The sequence below is a fragment of the Podarcis liolepis genome (genome assembly GCF_965112155.1).
Source record: "Podarcis liolepis genome assembly, chromosome: 3".
Lineage (NCBI taxonomy): Eukaryota > Metazoa > Chordata > Lepidosauria > Squamata > Lacertidae > Podarcis > Podarcis liolepis.
In genome coordinates, this window is record NC_139557.1 from 92897348 (window position 1) to 92917005 (window position 19658).

The 19658-nt window shown below is 44.9% G+C and overlaps 1 protein-coding gene across 1 annotated transcript in view; it reads right to left on the reverse strand.

The window, feature by feature from the left end:
- Window positions 1-755: 755 nt before the first annotated feature.
- Window positions 756-19658, reverse strand: part of DNAH14 (dynein axonemal heavy chain 14) — a 150752-nt gene continuing 131849 nt past the window's right edge. Inside the window, exons 77-87 of the mRNA XM_083496005.1 lie at window positions 19301-19403; window positions 18693-18920; window positions 11539-11736; window positions 9055-9254; window positions 8468-8643; window positions 7450-7646; window positions 6745-6857; window positions 5406-5539; window positions 3795-3952; window positions 1697-1843; window positions 756-1075 (exon numbers count right to left, since the gene is read on the reverse strand). Coding sequence (XP_083352131.1) covers window positions 863-1075; window positions 1697-1843; window positions 3795-3952; window positions 5406-5539; window positions 6745-6857; window positions 7450-7646; window positions 8468-8643; window positions 9055-9254; window positions 11539-11736; window positions 18693-18920; window positions 19301-19403 — 1867 coding nt within the window. The 3' untranslated portion in view covers window positions 756-862. The remainder of the gene's footprint in view (window positions 1076-1696; window positions 1844-3794; window positions 3953-5405; window positions 5540-6744; window positions 6858-7449; window positions 7647-8467; window positions 8644-9054; window positions 9255-11538; window positions 11737-18692; window positions 18921-19300; window positions 19404-19658) is intronic.

Here is a 19658-nt window from a genome sequence, read left to right on the forward strand (position 1 = left end):
TGCAGATGTAATTATTTACTTGGAAGAGGCTTCTAACATTTTTGTTTGCCCTTTGAATATATAAGTAGCTCTGATTGAAGATGTATCTGTGTCCTGGGATAGTTTAAGTTCTTAAGAGTTCTAGCCAAGTTCAGGTGAATTACATGCATTCTACCCAGAAAGAGGTTGAAAAGCTCACACTCCTACTCAGGAAATAAATAAACATAGGATCTGCCATATTCATTTCAGCCCTTCTCATACTACAGAGGTGGAAAACTCAGGGCTGCTTTGTCATGTTGGCAAACCTCCATGGTTGCATGATGGTAAATGGAGTCAGAGGTAAAAAGTGCAGAGCAATAGAAATGACTCATACTTTTTGTTCAGTAGGCATGCTACAGATTTGGATGGCTCAGTTGGTTAGAGCATGGTGCTGTTAATGCCAAAGTTGCAGGTTTGATCCCCGTATGGGATAGCTGCATATTCCTGCATTGCAGGGGGTTGGACTACTGGACGATCTTTGGGGTCCCTTCCAACTGTACAATTCTGATTCAAGACAGTAGCAATCACTTTAATGCCCTCATTCTAAGGCTCCAGCAGCATTGGGCTGGTCACTATTAGAAACAATACTGCGGTAAGCAAGCACTAGAAGTTTCTTGCTGGAGCTGAGGAAGTCCAACTTTACCACATGGCTAGCTTGACACACATCCGACTGAACACAAATAAGTTTAATTAACCTGCTGCCATGCTTATATAAATAATGAGAAGATAAATCATAATGAAAACCACAATAAATACTGTTTATTCTTAAGCATCCGTTTACCAAAACTGGTCCAACAGTCTGAAGAGTATCAAAGTTTAAGGGGTAATTATTTTTTAAATTTTCTCAGTCATCTAGTTGGCATAACAGTGCAACACCTCTTGTTATCCAGTGGCTGGGTGCTATAAGACTTGGTAGGTTAACTACTGTTATAAAATTAGTTGATATACCTGTAGAGGACAGTGTTCCTGATCTTTCAGGTGTCCTGTATAGTGGACATTCATAAAGTAGCCAGACTTCTTCCTCCTCTAGACAATGGGGTCTTGCATGGGAGGCCATCTTCAAAAGAGAAGTGTTGATGAATTAATAATACATATTAGCATAACACCGATCTTTTAAATAGACTGTATATGAGAGGAATATGAAAGAGTAGCACGCAAAACATACAATATACAGTATGTGCATGCAACCAATATGTGAAGCAGGGATCACAGCACAACAGGCAAACTTTGCGTATCTGTCTCCTCTTTTAAAGGGGAAGGGGTTCTAGATGTTAGTATGAGCCTCTACCTTCAGCACCCATCTGGTGATGGAGCGGTGGGTGGGCTTTTTTCTACACAAGTAGCCTGCCAATTGTTTGCACAAGCACAGCACACTGTTAATTCGTCATAGATTCAGAACAGCCAGCCAGATGCACCACAACTGCCATAAACACCAGGCACATGCAACATGGACAAAAACACTTTACAGGTTGAAACTTGGAGTCAGAATAAGGGAGTGGGTGAGAAAAGGAGTGCATGATGTAGTAAAATGATACAACGAAATCAAATGTTTCTCATTTCAGGTATAAATATAAGATTATATAGCTGCTCCCAACTTGCAAAATTTGTATCATTAGTGTTACCTGTTGCCACCCTGAGCTTTTGTTATAACACAGAATGTACATTTTATTTAAATCACCTTTTTTGGTAAAAAATGTATGTCTGGTAGTGGATAAAATCTCTGGTGAAGCTCAGGCTCTTCCAATGTCTTTGTAGTGGGATTCCAGCAAGCACCATCTATGTATAAGCCACAAACTATAACTCCAGTTTCACACCGAGAAGATTCCTGAAAGTCAACAAAACTGATAGATGAATGTCATATGATAGGGTTTTCTTGTTTGTTTTTAGTCCACCAGACTCCATAAAACTTTCAAAATTTATGACCAGCTATTATGGTGCTGGAAGAGACTCTTGAGAGTCCCACGGACTGCAAGAAGATCAAACCTCTCCATTCTTAAGGAAATCAGCCCTGAGTGCCTCACTGGAAGGACAGATCCTGAAGCTTAGGCTCCAATACTTTGGCCACCTCATGAGAAGAGAAGACTCCCTGGAAAAGACCCTGATGTTGGGAAAGATGGAGGACACAAGGAGAAGGGGACGACAGAGGGCGAGATGGTTGGACAGTGTTCTCGAAGCTACCAGCATGAGTTTGACCAAACTGCGGGAGGCAGTGGAAGACAGGAGTGCCTGGCGTGCTCTGGTCCATGGGGTCACAAAGAGTCGGATACGACTAAACGACAACAACATGATGATATAAATGTTTTAAGATAGGGAACTTGACCTGGCTGTCATGGTGTTATCCTGAGAGGCACCTGACCTACAGGTAGCATTGGCAGGTGGGTCAGTACTACAGTCCTACCTTGGAAGTTGAACAGAATCTGTTCTGGAAGTCCTTTCTATTTCCCAAATGTTTGGAAACCGAAGTGCGGCTTCTGATTGGCTACAGCCAATTGGACGTTTGGGTTCCAAAGACTGTTCGCATACCAGAACACTCACTTCCGGGTTTGCAGCATTTGGGAGCCAAAACGTTCGAATAGCAAGGCATTCGGGATCCAAGGTATGACTGTACTATGTTGGTCAAACAAAATCACTATCAACCCAATGGAAAAGGGATTGTTATGTATCAATTTTTCATGCATTCAGCAATTAGTGAAGCAATCCTTTACAGAGGTAGAATGACCGCTATTCAGCCTCCACGACACCATCCTTCACATCTACATTCAGTGGTAACCTGTAAATTATATTTTAACTGATAGGCAACACAGTATGTTGGACTTCCTATATGATGTTAAGCATGGCTGAAGCTCAGGAGTAGTCAGTGTGATGCCCTCAAAGTGCTGCAGGACTACAATTCTCACCAGCAATATCAGGATAGCACACTGTTGGCTACCACCTCCCTCCCCCTCACCTGCATAAGGTGTTCTAGTACTTTTTAAACGGGCAAAAGGAGGCTGGCCCAACTGAATTTGAACTAAGTAAAGTGTCTCTTGGAACGTGGGTGGTGCTGTGATTAAACCACTGAGCCTAGGACTTGCCGATCAGAAGGTCAGCGGTTCGAATCCCCACAACGGGGTGAGCTCCCGTTGCTCGGTCCCTGTTCCTGCCCACCTAGCAGTTCGAAAGCACGTCAAAGTGGAAGATAAATAGGTACCGCTCTGGCGGGAAGGTAAACGGCGTTTCTGTGCGCTGCTCTGGTTCACCAGAAGCGGCTTAGTCATGCTGGCCACACGACCCGGAAGCTCCCTCGGCCAATAAAGCGAGATGAGCACCGCAACCCCAGAGTCGGTCTCGACTGGACCTAATGGTCAGGGGTCCCTTTACCCTTTACTTTAAAGTGTCTCTTGATGCTCGAATTTTTGTGTGTGTGTGTGTAGAATTATTGAGTCCTGGCAGGAAGTCATCTGAGAGTTGCAGAAAGTGGTTCCTTTTCCTTTGAAAATGAAGTAACTGTGCTTCAGAAGGAAAATACTTCGGCACTGCAGAATTAGAAGGGTATTCACACCCTAACCTGCCCCTGCAACTTTCCCCCATAGGATTTTCTTCTCTATGTTGTTTCAGAAATGTGTTCCAGACACTCTTCAATAGTATCTTCCCAATATGATCAGAACATATCACATACATTTTCTCAGTACTTTTTTTTAAAAAAGACATTGTATAAGGCCATAACAATGACTTAGATTAATCATCCAGCTCAAAGCTCATTAACCATTATGCTACATGTGCTCTTATTTTCTTACCTTAAATGCTTTGTTTATTATAGCTTCTTTTGCGCTGAAAAATCTAAGACTCTGATCTTCATCCTGAACGAATGGAAGAACTTTGTGGATAAAATTAAGAGAATCCACTGGCAATTCTTTCTGCCGAGCGTAATTCTGAAGAACTGCAGTAAGAAATCCTGCAGGAATAAAATACATGTATGAGTTTGTGAGCACATGTTGGAGCAAGAGGTGTGAGACTAGGCTTTAGTCAGCTTTAGTTGACTAAAAAGGAAAAATCTTTACCCACTTTTCCTTCACACTATGCATAACCTTATGCACACCTATCATGTCCTCTTACTCTTTTTCTTAAACTAAAAAGCCCCAAATGTAATCTTTCTTCATAGGGAAGTTGCTCCAAACCTTTGATCATCTTGGTCGCCCTTTTCTGAACCCTTTTCAGCATTGCAATATGTTTTGTACAAACGTTTAAACATATTGTTGCACGCCACCCCAATCTGAGTGGCGCGAGACTCCAGGGGTACCAGGCCTACTTACCAGGGTCCGTGCCTGTTGGACAACAAGGCACAGAGTAGACTATGGGGTCTTTATGGTATAGGCAAGCCCCGATTTGTGCAGGGCTTGTGTTCCGGGTCACTGCATGCTTGCGTGAAATTGTGTAACTGAAACACCCCATTCTGCCTTCACCTCACCCTGCCCCACCCTTTTAGTGAAGTCTTTTATTACATTTCCGGGTCAGTTCTGGGCATAGGAGCCATCTCCTAGGGGCCATGGGGGCTTCGGCCCCCATAGTTGAGGGGGCAGGGTCCCCACAAAAATTGATAGACGTTCCCATTCAAATGGTGTGTGTGCACTACGTCATGTGGCCGATTATATAGGGCAGAGCTTACCTGGGCTTCCACAATATTTTATTCAAGTTGGCACCCCTGGTTCTGGGTTTGGCACTGTGCATATTGGCCATGCCTAAAACTGGGGTTGCCTGTGTATGGTTTATTTACACATATATGCAACCTGAGTTTAGGATTGGGTGTGGGGACTTCCAGTTTACATTCTAGAAGGGTCCTGTTTCTCTCATGGCTGCTATGTTGGGTTCAAACTGTCAATCCACATTGTGCTGTGACTCCCTTTTCTCCAACTTGCAAACTAATTCCCCGAAACAAAACTATTTTTCCTCTTGCTTACATGAGCCCACTGCAATTCTGAAACTCCTCCCTCCCAGCTCTCTTGTCTTTTGCTAACTGCCCAGGGTGGGGCTCCACCCCTCTGCACCCAGCAGAGAATCTTTGTCTTGTTGATGGCTTCCTGTCACCAGCCAAAAAGATCCACATATGCTACCCAGCACCACAGATCAATAAAATCTGTGCCTCAGCTGGAAAGCAAATTAAGGGGGCAAGTGTCTGGGGCCTCACCGGCACTGCACTTTGCAGTGCAAAGCCACCCTATGAGGACTTCCTTATTAAAAAAAAAGTTTTGGAAAAAGGGGAGGGACATGAAATCTGGGGCCTGGCACAAGAGACGAAAGACTCAGCCCCTGCTATGCCAACCCCTAAGAATGACCTGGTAGGCAGCCACAGTTCCCCACTCCTTATCTATACACTGCTGAAAATAGTAACTGTCCATGAAATTATGTACCTTGTGGAAAGAAGAAAGCTGGAAGCCAAAAGCAGCTGGGGTGTGCCTGAGAGCTGCCATCAAAGGGGTCAAGTTCCTCACCAGGTTGCATAGTTGTTTTGGTTAGCTTCTGAAGTACCACTAAATACTGATGCCTTTAAGAATGATAAGTTTAGAAGTATATATTAATTATGGTTTTAAATGGTCAATTATACAATACAATAAATAATGACAATCTGCACTAGCCAAAGGCTTAACCACTATAAAAGTACAATCCATACACATGTAAGAGTAAATATAAGAGTGTCATCATGCAGCCCCCATTGGAGGATTTCTAGTACCACATCACAATCCTAGATTTTCATGAAGTCAGGGCTAAGAGCAAAAGGGAAGGCAAATTGCACAACAGCAGTGCCTATGGCATAGGAGCATAGGGAGGAACACGGGGGGGGGTAGTTTAAAATAATGGGAGAGGTCACATTAATTTGGCTGATTAACAGACTATATTCTTGTAAATGTGTTTCTGGGCAGGGGGGTTATTGGCTTGGTTTGTTGTTTTTATTATGTACTTTGTGATTTTATTCTGTGCATCAATCACCCTGGGATCTTCAGATTTGCGGTATACAAATTCAGTAAATAAACAAATACTGTAAACCAAGCTGGTTCAGTCTGGTGACACGAGCCGCAAGGCTTCAGTAGATCCCACCAATTCCTTCCAGCTGAAGGCATTAACCTGTGAAGAATGCCATCCATTATCCAAACAACGGCCTTTCCGAGGAATGAAAAATGGAATGAGAACAACAAGTATACATAACAGTAGAGGTGGTTCTTTCTCCCTTTCCACATGTGCCCATCATCCAGAAGGATGAATTGATTATTAAAGAAAAAGGCAGGTCTGGGGAAGATTCAGAAGTTACAGCACAGCTCTGAATGGAAGCAGCAGTAGTGCCCAAGGTTTACAGAGATACAAAAGAAATTTTTTTTAGAGAGAAAGACCCAAAGAGGGGCCTCCTGCACCCCACTACTGATCCATGAACTATGGACATAGAATGACTTTTACAGGAAAAATAGAAAATATGGAAGGGAAAGGGAATGGAAGGGAGTGGCTGAGAACTTGAACAGGAGCAGTCCAAATTCAGCACTTTGCTGCAGATCCCACATACGTATCAGGTTCAAAATAGGAATTTGCCTGCACTGGATATGTCATGTTCATAATTTGTTTCTGGATTTCTATAGTAGGTATCAGAAAATTTGCAATTCCAATGTATGTTAACCGTGGCATTTTAACTCTACTCTTGCCAAAGCCATTTCTTTATATACTTCACCAGAATCTTTACTGTTCTAATATTTTGCATTTTACCTTGATTCCATAAAGGTGATAACTTGTTTAGCCCACATGGAAAAGAAAGTCACTCGTAAAACAAGGTCATCAATCCAGGATCCCAGAGGTTTAAGTGATTTATAGGAATGTTGCTGTTACGTAATAGCAGAAAAAGCACAATATCATGTTTTTAAAATTTACAAAAATAAAATTGATCATTCATTCTTCCCACTCAGTTAAAAGAGTTGTGTAATCTCTGAGCAGATGCATGCAAAAAAAAACCCACACACACACTATACAGGACATGGAAACCCTACTCAACCCCTGGCAGCTGGAAATAGTATGGAAAGAAACAACTTTATGTGATTTAAAAGGCATTGTCCACTCAAGCAGGTTTTTTTACTATGGAGGCTAGAAACCCACTTTTAAAGAGAAAAATAAAAATAGACTGCTGAGATTCTGAAGATGTTAAGAATTACTGCCAGGATTCCATTCTGGTTTTGTGAACTGCTAGGGAATCGTGGTATCAGGACTAAGGGGGATCAGCTGTCTTGGACCTGATCCTCACCAACAGGGAGGAACTGATTAACAAAGTAGAAATACTGGGAACCTTGTGATGAAGTAATCATGTCCTCGGGTTTCATGATACAGAGGCAAGGTAAAGCTGAGTGTAGTCAGACATGCATTCTGGACTTTAAGGCGGTTCTATGACTTGAAAACAGAGACTCTGTAAGTTACACCTACCTGCCACAGTTCAGGAACTTTGTTTTTCAATACTGAATTATAAAGCTCTTCTAGTGCTGTGGTAAAGATAATCTCGCCTTTGATACCTTGTTGAAGTCCATGTAATGACTGCATTATTATGGATAATAAATGATTATACCTTTTAATCTCCTGATGCAAGACAATTAGCAAAGTTGAACTCATAAAAGAACTAGGACCTACAATAGAAAATAAGACCCACTGGTTATCTCACTGATAAGTAGAGCAAGTTAGCTGCATCAAGCTGAATATTTGGGGCACTACTAAAAGGCAGAAAACTGTCAATAATATACAAATATCATTATATTTTTTCTTAGAGAGGGGACACTATTTGGATCTTCTGCTTCCGGCATATTGGTCAGTACCAACTTACAGTATTTACTTATTTAAAACATTTTTAGGGGACCTTTCCAGACAAGTCCTCTAAAAGCAGCATACAACAAGAAACACAAAGCTAAAGAATCACAAAATTATTATTAAAGTTTTAAAATTACAAAAACTTAAAGACAAGCAAAAACACTGAAAAATATCAAACAGTCAACATAAAATAAGTGTCATTAACCACAGTAATAAAGCAATAAATTAACAGCATATTCAATAAAGCACATCAATTAAAAGTAGCTAGAAACATAGTTGTTAAAAGGTTTAACCAAGAGAGAAGGTGTTTGCCTACAGACACACACCCCTGATCAAATTCTGGACTAATTCTTATGCATTTAGTTCCAAGATATTCCAGCTGTGACACAATGCCATAAATTCCTCCTGCTTCCATGTAAGAATACTCACTGCCAACACTCAGCATCAAATTGCTAACTAGGAGAAATCACCTAATCTTAGATGTTGGAGTGCTATATATTTTATCATTATTTATTGATTTTATTCCTCATTATGTATTCTCAACAATAATAAACAGACCAGAACTATATATACGTATATTCCTTCTTGCAAGATAAAGATAAAGCTAAATTTAATTTTATATTATGTGAATCAAAGTTCTGACCTTTTGCAACCTTTGCAAGTGCAGCCCAAACTGAGCCTGACTTGAAGCTTTCAAATGTAACTTTTTCTTTGGGTTCAGTTTCAGGTGTCTGTCCCATAACTTCTACAGTCAGTGGTAGCCTAATTTGAATGTCAGATGCTATTTCCAATACTATTTCATCTGGAGTCTTTCTGCCACTAGAACAAACAGATAAACACCCAATGTCTTAGAGTTATCAATCATTATCAATCAAGTTAATGCCCCCCCTTGTTTCACTGCATGTTGCTCATTGTTCGTTGTCAAATAAATAATCCTAGGCATTCTTTGTGGGGTAGTGCACCTGATTTTGCATATTACAGTACATATGCAAAAATTGGTTAATGCTAATATTCTCATGTTTATGTTGTCAAACCCACATGTAACTCCGAGAAGGTGTTGGGAAAATGAACAACAAAAGGAAATTAGAAGAGGTGAGAAGCTGCAACGAGCGGAGTCAGTAATGGGATCTTTTCTCTGTTCTGTGTGAGGTTAGGGGACTTAAGCATGCTTAAGTCTGTTAGTTTGTGGTCATATTCCAGAAACAGAAGAAGAAATCTACAAAGAGTGACCTGATGATGAGAGTGTCTGTAGTCATTGCTGGTTGAGTCCTGGCAACTGACTCAATAAATAACTGTGCTTGAGACTTTAGGTATGCTCTTTCTGCACAATGATGCATTCCAAAGAGTTCTGGAGAATCGCTCTCCGGAAGAGATCGTAGATAGGCTCTGCAATCTTTCAAAGTATCTTTTTCAGATATGGGTTGATATACCTGCAAAACCAATGAAAAATGCTTTTCATCTACTAATGTCTTCAGCCCACATCCTCACAGGAGAACACTAGAAACCAAATAGAGCCATTGTTCAAGGTAGATCAGAATTCACCTTCAAGAATAGAGCCACACAAAATAAGTTTGCTCACAAAGCTAGGGAACATTGCATCGGTAGGAATGTCAAGTATATTCTGAATGATATTTATTTCCTAGTATAGGCCTATGAACTTTCACAGGCAGGATAGAATAGAATTTTATTATTACGGTCACAGACCAGATCCAGGTCACTTACAATATCAGGAAAATAATAAAATACAACAGGAATACATTGAATTGCAATTGGGTATAACAGAGACAATTCAGATATAGCGGCAGTTTAAAAATATATTAAATCTTGATCACTAAAATATAACCTAAAATTATCATTTAAAACCTTAATCATTTTGGTAGTACAGCTTGTTCCCTAAGTTTTATGACAGTCGCACAGAATTTGGCCACCCTTAGCGTAATCTCTAGATCCTTGTCTTCTACCAGGAGTTTTAGACATTGAAGTTCAAACCCATTTGCAGATTTTTGTATAACAGGAGTGATAAATATGGCAGCGTAACAAGGCATGAGAGACAGTTTCTACCTCCATCAAGCCGCAGGGGCAGACTCATTCCACGTATGGTTTCCCCTCGAATCTGCCCTGCAATAAGGCAGATGGCAGCACATTGCACAGGCAGGATGTATGTGCTTTGGGAGATGGCGAGGTAGGAGATGCCACCCAAAGTGGCAAGACAAACCAGTGTTTCATTAGGGGGGGGTGCTGCTGCTGCACCTCCAGCCACTTCACTGCCAGCAATAGTGCCACCACTCCCCACACCATCATGCACCCCCTCTCACAACTGGAACAGGCACCCCCCACTGCCACTTCCTGCCTCTTGCCACCAGGAACCTGGCACTCCGTACTTGCCACTGCCAGGCGCTTACTGCTGCTAGGTGCTCCTTGGCCCTGATGGCTGCAGTGGCACACTCTTCTACTTGCCCTTGGGCCACCATCTTCCTTCTGCTCACCCTCTTCAGGGCAGCCCAGGGATGAGTAGAGGAGCATTCAGCCACCATCCATGAGCACACCTCTGGGGTTGAGGAGCAGGAGGTGGCAAGCAAGTGCCAGTCGCCAGGTGGGGGGGGCAGGAGGTGGGGGACAACACTGGGGGTTTTGCCTCTAGTGGAAAGACGTCCTGGGCTGTCCCTGGTTATCAAATATGTCTGAACTCAGGGAATTCACTCTAAGAGAAGAAACAAGGTTCTGAAGCCATGGTTTGAGCCTGACTGGTCATTTAAACTCTCATATGCTCTAACCAGCCAGTGTTAGAATTCCTGCTCCATGATTGCAGTCATGGGATTTTTGTCTATCATATGACGGTGTATGTTTTGACTCCACAGAGTGGAAAGTGACGGAGACAGGATGTTTGTGATACTGTGTTCCATGAAGTGGGACTATTGTCCTTTGTTCTTTCTCTTTGCTATCTGATGCTAGAGAGAGAGGGAGCCATGTTGCAGTGCTCCGTGTGTGTTTATTTGTAAATAAAGTAGATAAGCCAAAACACTGAGTTGCTGAGGTCTGTTAACGCAAGCTGCGAAGACTCTGTGGATCCCTGATTGTGTTGATGTCTGTTGGCATCAGTTGCTGTGATGTTCGGGCAGAAGAAAGCTTTTGAAGCTCCCGAATGATCGACCAGGAGGAAGGGAACATGTCAGTCGGGCATGTGTCTCTGCCAGGGTCCTACTCGAGAGTAGGACAAGCTCCTGACACAGAGTTCCCTGAGTCCAGATAACAGTTTTTCCATGGCTAGTTCTGCCTTTTTCTCCTCTTGGCAGTGTATATTGGGTTCCAGTCTAGAGAGAGACAGAGGCATTAAGATGCTCGTAGGTGAGCGATGTCTCTGCAGTGCCGAGCTGTCCATGCAAAACAAGTCTTTTGGACCGAAATGTACAAAACAGCCAAAGTAAGAGTATCACACCTGGCACTTAGACCCTTTTTGACTACAGTTTTATAACAGAGAACTGTGGTTAGTTTAAAATCACAACAGAAAGTTTTTAATCTCCTCCTTTTGCATGCAAAAGAGGGACACAGGTGAGAAGGGAGGGTAAAATGTGATCCTAAGTCTTGCTATGATGCATGCACATACAGTAGTAGGAAACCATGATTTCCTGTTAGGGCTGAACCAACCCTTTATATAACAATGTACAGGTTGTTAAAGTGTTGTAAAATAATGAAAAAATAAATAGCTTCCCCTACCCAATCAGTAGTGTAAGCAAAGTCGTCCTGCAATACAGAAGGGTTATAGAAATTATCCAAAATGTTAAGAATGCACCGACGATCCCAATTGTCAGTTACACGGCCTCCATATGTTACTTCGCCAGTCATATAACGCAGTGCTTCCCATGGAATCTTCTTTTGATTCCCAAGAAGAATCTCCAGCACCTGGATCGAAATCTTGGGAAGAAAATTTGAAAAAAGGTATTTTCTATTGTAGCATTATTGCTGTGGTTATGTCTTGTAATTACATTTCCTTTTTTACAGAGACAAGCACTATGATCCAAAGAATGATGCGACTAGTTCTGCCCCCCAGGAGAGCTTTGGACTTGCGTCTCCTGAGGTGTAACTATCTGTCAGGGAACTGCCATCGGAGGAACAGGTGGGGAGAGGGCTCCTGGAGGCTGGGAGGGACTCAGCAGCGAAAGCAGGGACCAGCAGGGGGAGAGATGGGTCTCTGGAGGAAGGTCTCATGAATGCGGAGAGAGACGCAGCAGCTAAAGCAGGAACTAGCAGGGAAGGGGAAGGATCTCTGAGGGAAAGCGAGCAAGAGGGAGGGGTCCGGGACACGTCCAGCGAGAACAGTGGGGAGGTGTCAGAAGCTCCCATAGGGAGACCCTTTCCTCGGCGGAAGTTGTCACGTCGTGAGTCCAGGAGATGTGTTTCCGTTAAGGAGCTCCTATGCTGGAAGCGCTTCCGAAAACAACCACTGTCGGAATCTGCAAGTGACTAGGGCAGACATGTCTGAGGAGCTCTGTCACACACAGAGGTTTGTGGAGTTGCACAAACTCTGAGGGACCACGATTTTACGCACAAGCAGCTAATCATCCCATCACAGCATTCCGACAGTCTTTGTAAGCTGCCTGTGCAGGAGAAGGCATCATGAGCGACCCAGCCGGAACCGGGGAGGCAGGAGTTGGAGTGGGTCCAAGCTTGGAAGAAAGGTACCGAGCGTTGGAAATCCAACTGGCGCTGCAGACGGCGAGGCTTGAGGAGAGAAGGGCTCAGGATGCAGACAAGAAGGGGAGAGCCACCCAGTTCAACAGAAAGGTACCAGGATTGGTGCAGAAGTTTGGGGGGGACCCCAAGGACTACCATGCCTTTAGGACAGAGATGCAATATGCTCTCAATGTGCAGTTTGATGAATTCCCTGATGAGGAATCGCGAGTGGCTTTCGTGATTGGGCACCTTGAGAGGGGGGCGAGGGACTGGGTTCGACCCCTGATGGCAACGCACAATGACGTGCTAAAGGACACCATGAAGTTCTTTCGTGCAATGGATCTCATGTTCTCCAGCGATATTGAGGAGGGAGTGGTGCGCAGACAGCTAATGGCTTGCAAGCAGGGAAGCCGATCTGTCCGTGAGTACTGGACTGAGTTCACCATGCTGGTTCACAGATTGGGGTGGGACTTATCGGCGGCACCCATTCAAATGCTATTTGAAGAAGGCTTAGCTTCGGCTGTGAAAGACTCTCCCGGGGTCCCAGGGCGGATTCTATGGATCAGCTGACCAAATCAGCGCTGACCATAGGAGCGCGCCAGGAGGCGAGAGCTTTGGAGAGGCGGGAAGGGAAGGGGGAACGTTGGAAAGAGTGCCGCATTCCAGACATTCCAGAGACAACTTTCCCGCCGGCAGAGCCGATGGAAATCGGAACAGCGCGCGCGCGCGCAGTTTCAAAACCCAGTGAGGGGGGAAAGAAGGAGGGAAAAGCCGCCCGGAAATGCTATCTCTGCCAACAGCCAGGTCACTTTGCCAGAGTCTGCCCCCAGAGGAAGGAATGGCAAGGGATGGTGGGAGCTGTTGAGGGAAGAGAGGAGGGAAAACCGGAGCAGGTAAAAGCCAACGCCTGGTTGCCACAGTCGGGGCACAGCAGCCAGGCCGAACAGCAGTGAAAGTGCCCATGCCAGAAGCTCCTCAACCTGCTCTAGTGATTGAAGTGTCGCTAGAGCTGCAAAATGGACACCCCCTAAAGATAAAGGCGCTGTTGGACTCAGGCAGCTCCTGCAATTTTATGAGCAAAGAGTTTGCTGCTGAACACCAGATACAGACGATCCCTTTAAGCAACCCCCTGCAGGTGACCATGATCGATGGCAGGGAGTTGTTGGGAGGAGAAGTCAGCTTGCAGACCGTCCCAATGATAATGAGGGTGGCAAGGCACACAGAACTGATAGCGTTTAATGTGGCCACCTTGGGAGGAGCTCCTATTATTTTGGGGATGAGCTGGCTAGCGTTACATGATCCGCTGGTGGGCTGGCATCAGAGAGTGGTTTCCTTTGGTTCAGCACATTGCTTAGAACACTGCAAAGGGGAAAAGGGTTCAGCAGGAGCCCAAGCCACCCTAGCAGGGACGGAAGTAATGGAGAAGGTGAAGGTACCACCACAATACGCAGATCTCAGCGACGTGTTCAGCGAGAAGGAAGCTGACCAACTGCCCCCGCATAGGCCCTTTGACTGTCAAATCAATTTACTCCCTGGAGCACAGCTTCCTGTAGGCAAGTTGTATGCCATGTCAGACAGAGAAATGCAGGAGCTAAGAGAGTTCATTGACAAGAACCTGAAGAGAGGCTTCATCAGAGAGTCCAAAGCCGTGGGAGGTAGCCCAGTGTTTTTTGTGGATAAAAAACACACGGACAAGCCGAGACTGGTGTGTGACTTCAGGGGGTTAAATGCAGTGTCAGAACCCGTGGCTTTCCCTATGCCCAGGATTGACGACATTTTGACCAGGGTGCGGAAGGGAAAGATTTTTACCAAGCTGGACCTAAGGGGGGCGTACAACCTGATACGTATAAGGAAAGGGGATGAATGGAAAACCACCATGTTCACCCCTTTGGGGGCATTTGAATATCTCGTTATGCCTTTTGGCTTACAAGCAGGCTCGGCGTGCTTTCAATCGTTTATGAACCACGTACTGGGGCCTTTGCTTTACAAGAATTGTGTGGCCTTCCTAGATAACGTGTTGGTGTATTCTGAGAATGAGGAGCAGCATGTGAGAGACGTCAGAGAAGTGTTGAGCAGGCTGCAAGCCAACAGGCTGTGGGTGAAACTGGAGAAGTGTCAGTTTCATACCAAGGAGGTGGAATTCCTGGGGTACCGCCTGTCAGACAAGGGATTGGCTATGGATCCCGGCAAGGTCCAGGCAGTGCTGGAATGGAAAACACCCAAAACCAAGAAGGATGTGCAGAGGTTCCTAGGGTTTGGGAACTTTTATCGTAAGTTCATCCGAAACTTTGCACACCTGACGGCGCCCATTACGGACTGTCTCAGCAGTAAGAAGAAATTTGTTTGGACTGAGGAGGCAGAGCGAGCGTTTGAGGAACTGAAAAGGGCCTTCGCCTCTGAAGGACAACTTCTGCATGTGAATTTACAAAAGAAGCTGAGAGTCGAAACAGACGCATCAGACAGAGCCATAGGGGCGGTGCTTCTTCTGCAGCCGGGGAAGGAGGAGTCAGAGTGGAGACCGTGTGCCTTTTTTTCGCGAAAGCTGAACAAATCCGAGAGGAACTACATGGTGTACGACCGAGAACTTCTGGCTATTCATGAGGCTTTCCGGAGATGGAGGCACCTGCTGATTGGTGCACAACATAAGGTGCAAGTGTGCACTGACCATAAGAACCTAGAGTATTGGAGAACGGCGCGAGTGCTCAACCAACGGCAGTTGAGATGGGCCCAGGAGTTCTCCAAATTTAACTTTGAGATTTGTTACGTGCCAGGCCCAGAGAACGTTAGGGCGGACGCTCTCTCACGCAAACCTGAATATTTGGAGGGGGAGGGAGCGCCCGAAGAAAGACATGTCATTCCAGAGGACCGCTGGGTGTGTGGGGCGGCATTGGTGGGGCAAAGGGAACTGGTAGAGGGAACGGTGCATGATGAATACGCCCAGGACAAACTCAGGGGTCTCAGGAGGGAGGGAGACAAACCCGGGGGTTTTGAGGAGAGAAACGGGGCGTTGTATTACAAGGGAGCGTTATATATACCTGAAGGTGATTTGAGGGAGAAGGTACTCAAGCAACTGCACGATAGCCCCACAGCAGGGCATTTTGGGCAACACAAAACCATGTGGCTGGTCACCAGGGAATTTTGGTGGCCCAAGGTCAGGGAAGATGTGCGGGAGTATGTGAGAGGGTGTGACCAATGCCAGCGAGCCAAGGGGGAGAGGCAGGCACCGGCAGGGTTATTAGAACCGCTACCCACACCTGAAAGACCATGGGAAGCAGTCGCAATAGATTTCATGACTGATCTGCCAAGGTCCAGAGGGAAAACAGCCATCATGGTTGTGGTAGACCTGTTAACCAAAATGGCCCACTTTATAGCCTGCTCACATGCTGTCACGGCAGAAGAAACCGCTAAATTGTTTGTAGAAAATGTGTTTAGGTTGCATGGCGCCCCCTTGAGGGTGGTTTCAGACCGAGGGAAACAATTTACTTCCAGGTTCTGGAGGAAGCTCATGAGCTTACTGCATGTAGAGGTCAATTTTTCGACTGCCCGGCATCCTGAAACCAACGGGCAGGTGGAAAGAGCCAATGGCATCCTCCAGCAATATTTGAGGTGTTATGTGAATGACAGAGAGAATGATTGGGTGGAGAAGCTGGCGTTGGCAGAATTTGCCTACAACAATGCGGAGAACGTGTCCACGGGAATGAGCCCCTTTTTGGCTAATTACGGGTGTCATCCCCGAGCTTTCCCAGGGGGGGAAGGGGAGAACTGGAGCGTTCCAGCTGCCGAACAGTTCGTAGAAGAAATGGAAGCGATCCATCGTCAGCTCCAACTTAACTTAGACAGGGCCAAGGAGGAATATAAGAGGCAGGCAGACAAAAACAGAAGAGAAGGTGAAACCATTAGGGTGGGGGACCAGGTGTGGCTGTCTACCCAAGGGTTACCATTCAAAGGGGGTTGTAAGAAGTTAAGACCCAAAAGACTGGGCCCATTTGAAGTCACGCAACAGGTCAACCCAGTGGCTTTCAGACTCCGGTTACCGAACCACATGAAGCTGCATCCAGTTTTCCACAGGTCGTTGCTGTCACCGTATAAAGGGGACAGAGAAGGGAGGGTCACTCGGGGACCAGCAATGGAGGAAAGGGAACACAGCTACCATGTAGCGGAGATTCTCGATTCCCGGTGGAAGGGGGATCAAGTAGAGTATTTGGTAACGTGGGAAGGGGAACCGGAGTCGGAAAACACCTGGGTCATGGCAGAGGATGTTAATGACGAGGTTTTAATAGAAACGTTTCATCAGAGGTTCCCACGTAAACCTCAGCCAGTGGCGAGGTTCCGGAGGGAATACTTTGCCACCACCGACGAAGAAGAGTTGGAGGGGTTCACAGATTCCGAGGAGGAGGAGGATTCAGCGAGCCGGAACGGGGACCGATGGAGGGAAATGTTCGAGACGTCTGAAGATGAAGAGGATTCTTTTCGGGGTTTTACCTCCTCACCGCCCAGAGGAGAGGGAATGGGCGGGGGTGAAGGGGGTCCTGGAGGGGAGGTGGATGTCAGGGAACTGCCATCGGAGGAACAGGTGGGGAGAGGGCTCCTGGAGGCTGGGAGGGACTCAGCAGCGAAAGCAGGGACCAGCAGGGGGAGAGATGGGTCTCTGGAGGAAGGTCTCATGAATGCGGAGAGAGACGCAGCAGCTAAAGCAGGAACTAGCAGGGAAGGGGAAGGATCTCTGAGGGAAAGCGAGCAAGAGGGAGGGGTCCGGGACACGTCCAGCGAGAACAGTGGGGAGGTGTCAGAAGCTCCCATAGGGAGACCCTTTCCTCGGCGGAAGCTGTCACGTCGTGAGTCCAGGAGACGTGTTTCCGTTAAGGAGCTCCTATGCTGGAAGCGCTTCCGAAAACAACCACTGTCGGAATCTGCAAGTGACTAGGGCAGACATGTCTGAGGAGCTCTGTCACACACAGAGGTTTGTGGAGTTGCACAAACTCTGAGGGACCACGATTTTACGCACAAGCAGCTAATCATCCCATCACACTATCTGTACCATATGATGAACTATTTTTTGAAACAGAGATGAATTTAAAGACTAATTAAAGACATAGAATGAGGGTCTGTTCCTTAAAGGAAAAAATATATAAAAGCCACACAAGGCATGCCCAAACTATTATAATTTTCTGACGTATCAGACTACATGAAGCACTTCTAGGTGTAAATGCTTCATTCACTAGTCCTTTTGCTGGTATTGTAAACAAGACATGTATTTAGTGTCCTTTGTGGCTGGGTCTTGTCATAGGGGTGTCCAAGGGGTGTGCCCAGGCATTCCCTAAAGTTTTTTTTAAAAAAACTGGGGATCATGGCAATGAGGAGTGTAAAGAGTACAACTTACAGGCAACTGGGGTTGGGGGAGGAAGAAGAAGGAGGCAAGAAGCACACAGATGAAGATTTAAAGGTTTGGAAAGGACCTAGAATGGGTTTTCAGCTTCTGCCTGTGTCTGTCTCTGGATTGTGGTGATGGAGTGACTGGCTCCAACAGCAGCGGCAAGTGGGGAGGAGGAGGGGCAAATCATCTCACCACCACTTTCAGAGACAGATGCAGGCAAAAACGGTAGACCAATATTGGCCTTTTTCTTTTGCCTGTGCCTTTCTCTTATAGCTCTGTCTCCACCTGAGCTCTGCTCACCACCTTCTATGGAGAGAGATCCATGGGGGTGACGGGATGCTTTTGTAATGTGCAAGCAAGGAGGAGGAGGATAATTACAGTGAGGTGACTGAGGAGTTTAAGCCCATAACACTAGGTGAGCGACATCTAATTCTCTAGGACAGGAAGATGAAGAAACTTTAATCTGTTTTTGTCAATTTTGGTTAGTGCACCTGGTTCAAGATAAAAATAAACAGAAATGACTGTATCTATACACTTGGTTATCACTACAGCAGAAATTTGGTATTTTGTTTCCATTGTTTAAGCTGGTACTTATTAAGTACACATTAGTATTAATTTTAAAAAATTAATTAAATTTTCATTTCTTTGTGAATAGTGGGTATGCCTTGGCAGTTCCTTGCTTCTGTATCTGCTAGATTCATGGAGGAGTGGAAGCACTACTAGACGCAGTTTGGAATTTATGGTTATAATTGGTATTATTTCAAGATGATACTACTGTATTTACAACCATGCTTTTATTTAGATCTGCAAGACTTCCTCTTACCTCTAAATCTGAAGAATTAAATTCATATGGAATGTTCCAGCCCAAAGCTCCATATTTCTTTCTTTCATGAACTACAGCACTGAAGAAGCACAGACTGAACAGCAACCTTTTCCATGATGGCCCACAGGTGGTGGTGTTGAATACCGCTTCCGTTACTATTTCAGTACCGCTTACTCCAAATGTTTGAAGCAGTGTTCCCTTTAGTCCATGTGGAGGTTCTATTACAATCTTTAGAAAATATGCAGGACGGTTTATGAAAAAAACAAACAGACTTCAGCAAAATAAATATATTACCTTCTAGTGAATCACTGAAAGATTATTGTAAATACATTTCATTACATGGAAGTCCTCTGAAAGCAGCTGGACTTTCCTTTAGCTGGATGTAATTCTGAGAGAGGTATATTCAAGTCCCAGTGAAATCAACAGAGTATAAATCTTCTACCAAGATGTTGGTTAATTTGCTTTTAAAGTACTCTACCTTCCCATAACCACAAGGCAGCTTATGTAACACAGCCATTCAGGTGTGCAGGCCAACTGGTTGTTTGAATTATTCACCTCAAGGCATCTGAACCATCCCCTCTAATTGAAGGGATTACTTTAAATCTTACCTTAAGGCCCTTGCGCAAGATAGGTATAGGGAAAGATGGATCTGGCGTTGAACTTAACCAGAGTCTAAACTGAGGGTCTATATTTGTCTGTGATCGAGTAAATCTGTAGATAGAACAAATTTTGTAACACCACCACTGTCTAAAAACAGACTATGAAGTTGTACTGCACGGCGTTCAATATTATTTAACCAAGAATTCATCTTTACAAGAAGTGGTATAACAACAACTGTACACATACCTACAAAAGCAGCTGTATCTCACCATCCCCTTACATATATATAATTACTACTACTTATTTTTATTATAATAAATTTATATATTGCTTATTTGCCAAAATGGCTTCGGAGTGGTTTACAAA